The sequence below is a fragment of the Rhincodon typus genome, chromosome 37 (genome assembly GCF_021869965.1).
Source record: "Rhincodon typus isolate 14 chromosome 37, sRhiTyp1.1, whole genome shotgun sequence".
Taxonomy (NCBI): Eukaryota; Metazoa; Chordata; class Chondrichthyes; order Orectolobiformes; family Rhincodontidae; genus Rhincodon; species Rhincodon typus.
In genome coordinates this window covers 14,597,705-14,605,491 of record NC_063368.1, presented here as the reverse complement: position 1 = coordinate 14,605,491, position 7,787 = coordinate 14,597,705, and the positions used below count along the sequence as shown (strand labels likewise).

The following is a 7,787-nucleotide window of genomic DNA, read 5'->3' as shown; positions in this document are numbered from 1 at the left end:
AGGGAGCTTTACTCTGTACCTAACACTGTGCTGTCCCTGTCCTGGGAGTGTTTGATGGGGATAGTGCAGAGGGAGCTTCACTCTGTATCTAACCTTGTGGTGTACCTGTTCTGTCCTGGGAGTAATGACATCTAAAACACAAAATACTCTGTACCATTTTGCTGAGCTAAGAACTTGAGAGAAAATGAAGTACCAGAAGTAAGAACAAGCCACAGTGTCATTAGCAAGCTCTGCTACTTCAAAGCCAGAAGATGTAATGGCTGAGGGGGAATCTACATAGCTCTTTTCTTCCATGCATCTGTTTTCATTTTTACTAAATGTCCCATTGGGAGGTGTTCGGTTCTGGAGCTGAATTGGGATAGAGTGCAAGGTAGGACTAAACAGTTCCTCTTCTCCTTTAATGGATGTTTCCCAGTGGGACTTGTTTCACTGAGTTTGATCTTCATATCGTTCCAGCCCAGACACCGATTGAGGAGTTCACCCCGACACCAGCCTTTCCTGCTCTTCAGTATCTGGAGTCAGTGGATGAAGGAGGAGTGGCATGGCGGGCAGGTCTACGCATGGGCGACTTCCTGATCGAGGTTAGTGCCTGCTTTCTGTGCCCCTGCTTCTGGTTCTTTCTTTATTGACTGTGTCGGAATTGGGTGGCCATTGTAATGATGCTTTGGACCGTTGCTGGAGAGGAAGTTGTGTCGCATCTTGCCCTCATCAGGACATTCATACAAGAATGCCCAAATTTCCAAGCAATCACAGCAATTTATACTACAGGAGGACAGAGTGATGATAGATTGAAAACTCAAATCTGATTGGCCAGAAGGTTGCCACAGGGGAAACTGTAGGCTTTCGAGCTCGTGGGGTAATTGCACAAAGACATGATGCTTGAACATAATCGTATTGTTTGGAGAGAATGGTTTCCTGCATGTGGATGTTTGTAGCTTCTAGTTAGTGTAAGTGAGTGACATGACATGCTCGATTTGCTGTCTTAAGTTGGTTAATGGTATAAGAATGACACTGCCTGGCATGTGACCTTTACAGTTCTAGAGTTTGGTTTTTGGATTAAATTTGGACCTTTGCTTTCTATGAGAGAATCATTTTTATTCAAAAGTGACGTCTGGGAAAATAAAGATGCTACCCTCAAACCCAGTCGTTACAGAGTGAGGCACGTTGTCTGCAGCAATAATCTGGATGCGTTGATGGCTGTATCCCTGGTTGTGGAAAGCGTCCAAATCCCATTGGAGAGGTTTGAGAGATGTGGAAATGGATAAGAAAATAACTGGAACCAGGAAAAGTGGCCAAAAAGCAATTCTCAAGCTCCACAGTGGCTCAGTGGTTAGCACTGCTGTCTCACAGCGCCAGGGACCCGGGTTCGATTCCACCCTCGGGTGACTGTCTGTGTGGAGTTTGCACATTCTCCCCGTGCCCGTGTGGGTTTCCTCTGGGTGCTCTGGTTTCCTCCCACAGCCCAAAGATGTGCAGGTTAGGTGGATTGGCCATGCTAAATTGCCCGTAGTGTTCAGGGATGTGTAGATTCGGTGGGTTAGACATGGAAATCGGGGTAGGATAAATGGGTCTGGGTGGGATGCTCTTCAGAGGGGCAGTGTGGACTTGTTGGGCCAAAGGGCCTGTTTCCACACCGTAGGGATTCTATGATTCTTGCTAAGAAGCAATAGTGGCGTCACAGTGATGTTAATCCAGAGGCCCAGGCAATTAATCTGGAGATGTGGGTTCAGATTTCACCGTGGAAACCAGGAGAATTTAAATTCAATTAATAAGAATTAAAAGCTACTTTTAGTAATGGTGACCATGACAACGCTCAACAGCTGTTGCAAAAGCCCATCTGGTTTATCAATGCCCCCTTGGGGAAAAAGTTTGGTCATCCTTATGACTGCAGACCCACAGTGGTGTGGTTGAATCTTGACTTTGAAATGACCGAGCAAACCATTTACCCCAAGAGTATTTCGGGGTAGATGACAGACTAACGCCTCATGAAGGAATTTTGAAAAAGCCCGACCACTTCAGTACTACTTTGTATTGACTGCAATCCCACGTCAATATGCTTGACTCAATGACCTTCGTAATGAGCTGCTCACACCACTATAGAAAGCACAGTCAGCTTGTACATCTCACAATGGGCAGAGTGCCAGCTTTGCCCACAACACTCAGAGCTCGAGAATGAATGAAACACAGTCGTGGTTTGATGTAATTCAAAACTGGAGCCTTCAATGTCAGACTATCTTTCCTTCAGTGAGGGGCCCAAAACTAGTCACCTTATTCCAGCTGTGGTCTTGTATAGTTTCAACAAATCCTCCCTGCTTTTATACCCAGTTCCCTTCGAAATAAAAGCAGCGGACGGAATTTAATTTTAATTTGCAAATTTGAAATAAAATACTAGCCTCAATAATAATTACCATGAAACCACTGAATCTTTGTTAAAACCCCATCTGTCCTCTTTCAGTGAATAAATCATTTCACCCTTAGCCAGTCTCCAGAACCACAACAGCTCTTCAATGTCTTACTTCTTCCGTCTCTTACTTCTTCCATGTCCCATCAAGCCACTCCGTTGTAGATAGCTCACTGCTCAAGTGGGGTTGCTTGTCACACCTCAGGAGTGGTGAGGGGGTCAAAACAGCGTCGAGAGGGTGTTAGAGGTTATAGAGAGTCATAGAGACACAGAATCATACAGCACGGAAACAGACCCTACAGTCCAACCAGTCCACGCTGATCGTAATCCCAAACAAAACTACTCCCACCTGCCCGGACTTGGCCCATACCCTCCAAACATTTTTGATTCAGGTACTTATCCAAATGTCTTTTAAACATTGCTGCCCTTGCCCTTTCGGACAGTAGAGTTTGTGAAGGTGCTGTCTAAGGATCCTTGGTGAGTTGCTGTGGTGCATCTTGAAGATGGTACACATGATGTCAGAAGACACTTCCATTCCCAGACCACCAGCCAGCACCTTCACAAACTCTACTGTCCGAACAGGCAAGGGTAGCAGCAGTTAAAACTACCTGGATAAGTACCTGAATCAAAAATGCTTAGAGGGATATGGGCCAAGCGCGGGCAGGTGGGACTAGTTTTGTTTGAGATTATGGTCAACATGGACTGGTTGGACCATCGGGTGTGTTTCCGTGCTGTATGATTCTGTGTCTCTATGACTTCCTATAACCTCTGACACCCTCCCGACCCTGTTTTGACCCCTTCAGCACTCCTGAGGTGTGACAAGCAACCCCACTCTCCACCCATGCATCCAAGAAGTGACCCTCTTCCCCCGCCACTAGACCAGCACCAACCCCAAACCGCATCGCCAGGAACTGACCTCTCTGCCCCATTGCTCAGCCCAACATGTACCCCTGTCATACCATCAGACCCCATTCCCCCTTTCCCTGTCTGTGGACCCAATCCCCTTTCTCTTGGAAGGGCCAACTCCCCCCTTTTCCCCAGAAGACTAATTGTCCCTTCTCCCACCGTTAGATGAGTACCAGCCCATCTCTTGCTACTGTACCCAGTCCCCCTTCCCCCATCATTGGACTTAACCAAACCCCAAGCTCGATAGGTGACCCCTGACCCCAGGACCTGACAGCGCCTATCCCTCACCCCACTCGACCTAATGCCTCCCACCCACCCCGAGCTACCCTAAGCTCTCCATCATCTAGGAGAAGTGATGGCCTAGTGGTATTATCACTAGAATGTTAATCCAGAGACCCAGCTCATGTTCTGGGGACTTGGGTTTGAATCCTGCCACAGCAGGTGATGGAATTTGAATTTGGTGAAAAATCTGGAACTAAGAGTCTAATAATGACCATGAATCCATTGTCGAAAGTTGGGGGAGGGGGACAAAACCCATCCAGTTCCCTAATGTCCTTGAGGGAAGGAAACTGCTATCCTTGCCTGATCTGGTCTACATGTGACTCCAGACCCACAGCAATGTGGTTGACTCTTAATTGTCGTCTGGGCAGTTGGGGATGGGCGATAAATGCTGCCTAGGCGGTGATGCCCTCATCCTGCACCACCGTGCTACCTGGTATCCTACCACCTTTTGGTTCCCTACCCATACCCACTTGGCACCCTAACCTCACACTTACCTCATGTACTTAGCGTTTCACAGCAGCTGTCAGTGATGCTGCATTTTTAAGAGAAGATGAGTAAAAGGGGCTGTAAGTTTCTTTGCCCCAGAGAGAGACCTGTCAGCGTGGAAGTATCTCCTGTCAGAATTGCAGAGCTGTTTCACTGTGGAATGAACCCTGAGTATGATGATCATTCCTCTGAAGTTCCAGCCTGTGACATAGAATGGTATTCTGCGCGCTGTACAGTGGATAAGCTTTCACACCTCTGGATCAGAAACTGGGAGAGAAAGTCTATTTGCACGTAACTGAATGCATATGGTCTTCCGAAGCTGCAGTGCAGCTCCTGAGGGAGAGCTGCATTGTCAGAGGCGCTATCTTTCCAATGAGACATGAAAACTAGGACCCCATCCATCTTCAGGAAGGATGATGAAGATTCCAATGGCCATGAAAGAGGGGCACAGTAATTCTAACCAGTATTCTGGTCAATATTTCACCCTGAACTGCTTCCATTTCCTTTGAAGAATGAAAGGTTATTTTCACTGGTGGAGAGTCAGTGACATGGATTCATACATGGACAGGTGCTTCGAAATAATATGTTCACCCAAAGTTGATAGTTGCTACAAAGGGCTGGAGAAAATGGGCCAATATTGATATGTAACAGGGGGGAAAGGCCTCTGATTCAGTCTTTATATCCATAATTTCTTCCATTAACATCTGTCCAGAACCAAAGGAGCAAGAGACCCCTCAAACCTGCTCTGCCTTTCTGTTTGCCCGAAACCATATCTTGAAGTCAGAAGTCACACAACACCAGGTTACAGTCCAACAGGTTTATTTGAGATCACAAGCTTTTGGAGCGCTGCCCCTTCATCAGGTGAAGTGACTATCAGACTATAACCTGGTGTCATGTGATTCTGACTTTGTCCACCCCAGTCCAACACCGGCACCTCCACATCATATCCCTTGAAGTGTTTAATGTCTGGAGATCTCAGATCTTTGCTTTCAATATACTCAATGTCTGAGCTTCTCCAGCTCCTTGGGGTCCCTGTGAGTGAAAGTATTCTTCCTCATCTCAGTCATAAATGACTTACCTTTGATTCGTGGCCTGTGCCCCAGTTCTAGATCCCCTCCTTTCCCAACTAAGGGAAACCTCCTTCCTGTATCTATCCTGTTGAGCCCTACAATATTTTTTCTGCTTCATAGAGATAAGAGCATAAGAACTAGGAGCTGGAGTAGGCCAGCTGGCCCTTCGAGCCGGCTCCGCCATTCAATAAGATCATTGCTGATCTTTTTGTGGACTCAGCTCTACTTACCTACCCTCTCAACATTACCCTTAATTCCTTTACTGTTCAAAAATCCATCTATCTTTGCCTTAAAAACATTCAACGAGGTAGCCTCAACTGCTTCACCTGGGCAAGGAGTTCCACAGATACACAATCCTTAGGGTGAAGAAGATCACCTCTCATTCTCCTCAACGTATCTCATTCTCCTCAATCTCTCTACATTCCAACAGTCACATCAGTCCAGAGATCAGTCTGGTAAACCTTTGTTGTGCTCTGCCTCAATGATAAGTGCATCCATGCTTTGGTAAAGGGGCCAAAACTGTACACAGGACTCCTGGTGTGGTCTCATCAAGGCTACATACAATTTCAGCAAGACCCCAAGGGTGATAAGGAGCGAAAAAAAAATCTGAGGCGATAGAAATGATTCCATAGGTCTCTATTTTGTATGTGCAGGAGATTTGGACAGGAGGTAGTGCAGTAAGCATTGCTGAAAAGAGATGGAGATATTGCAGTTTGTAGGAACTAGAGGAAGCCGTTCAGCCCCTCAAACCCAGTTCATCATTGATTTAGATCAAGGATGATCTACATATTGACTGCATTTGCTTATCTCCGTTCCATATCCCTGAACATCCTTACCAACAAAAATCTAATGGTCTCAGTTTTTAAACTTTCACTTGACCAAAACTCTCAATAATTTTGAGGGAAAGAGTCCAAGATTTTCACTACTCTTTGAGTGTGAAGAAATTCTTCCTTATATTTCTCATGGTCTGGTTTTATTTAAAGTTTAAAGGAATAAGCTTCAGTAAGAGTCTAAATAAAAAGAATCCTCTGTCAGGATGTGTTGATTGACAGGCCATCTGAAGTAGGTTAAAGGTTAACTTTACCACCTGTGCCATTTTAGTAGAGGTCTTTGTTGACAGTTTCAGAGATGGTAGTCGTCTCGTCAGAGTGTTCTGAATTCACTGCTTGAGTGTTTAAAGAGGCTATTAAAGAATTAGCTATCTTCGATGTGAGGTCTGAATAGAAACACAAAAAATAGGAGCAGGATAGGCCTTTTGGCCCATTAATCCTGCTCCACCGTTCAGAATAATCATGGCCGAACACCTCTCACAAAATCATTTTCCGGCTCCCTCCCCGTTCCCTTTGACACATTCGGCTTCTAGAAATCTGTCTATTTCTTTCTTAAATGTATTCGGCAACTCAGCCTCCACGGCCTCAGGTGGAGGAAAATTCCACAGGTTCACCATCCTCTGAGTGAGGAAGTTCATCTCAGTCCAAAAGGGCTGTATCCTGAAAGTGTAACTCCACCCCCCCGCCAGTCTAGACACCTCCCCACCGCCGCAACAGTAGACCCATCAATTCCTGCATCCAGTCTGTCCAGCATTGACAGAAGTTTATTTGTTTTAATGAGGTCCCTTCTCATTCTTTAACTTCAGTGAATACAGGCCTAGTCAACCCAATCTCTCCTCACATCACTGTCCTTCCATTCCAGGAATCAGTCTGATAAACCTTCACTGCACTCTCTCTGTGGCAAATATATCCTTTCTTGGGTAATAATTCTCCAAGTGTGGTCTCACCAAGATCCTGTATATTCTTGCTTCTGTACTTAACAACTCTTGCGATGAGGCAAACATACATTTGCTTTCCTAATTGCTTGCTATACCTGCATGCTTGTTTTCAGTGATCGGCATGCAAGGACACTTTTTTTTTCTCCTTATTCATTCACGGGATGAGGCCATCGCAGGATAGGCCAGCATTTATTGTCCAGAGGGCAGCTAAGAGTCAACCACGTGGATCTGGAGTCACATGTAGGCCAGACCAGTTAAGGATGACAGTTTCCTTCCCTAAAGGGCATCAGCAAACCAGATGGGTTTTTCCGACAATATACGGTGGATTCATGGTCATCATTAGATTCTTAATTCCGGATTTCTTTTAAAAATTGAATTCATGTTCCACCATCTGCCCTGGCGGGATTCGAACCCAGGCCCCCGGAATGTCATTTGTGTCTCAGGATTTACAGGCCAGCCATAATACCACCAGTTTTTGGCAAAGATCTGTAGCTGCAGTTGTGGGTGAGGTTATTGACTTGCTCGCCAAGCTGGCTTGTTCTCGTTCAAATGGCTCGTCTCTATGCTGGGTGACATCATCAGTGGAGCCTCCGATGATGTGATGTTATTCTACTCCGTTTGGAATTTATACTGTCCGATCCGTTATGGTGAGTACTGTCATTTCCGGTTTTGTTCTGCCTGGGTTTGTATATGGGGTCCTATTCTATATGTTTGTTGATTGCAGTATGGGTGGAGAACCATGCCTCTCGGAATTCCGTGCGTGGCTATGTTTGGCTTGGGCTACTATGGTTACCTTGTCCCAGTTAAACTGATGGCCTTCGTTGTCTGAGAGTACCGATAGGTCAGTTTAACTGGGACAAGGTAACCATAGTAG

General features: G+C 45.8%; 1 protein-coding gene across 1 annotated transcript in view; it reads left to right on the top strand.

The window, feature by feature from the left end:
- shank1 (SH3 and multiple ankyrin repeat domains 1) overlaps positions 1 to 7,787 on the top strand; it is a 139,625-nt gene that overhangs the window by 102,533 nt on the left and 29,305 nt on the right. The window contains exon 8 of the mRNA XM_048617366.1: positions 457 to 581. Within this exon, the coding sequence (XP_048473323.1) occupies positions 457 to 581 (125 nt within the window). The remainder of the gene's footprint in view (positions 1 to 456; positions 582 to 7,787) is intronic.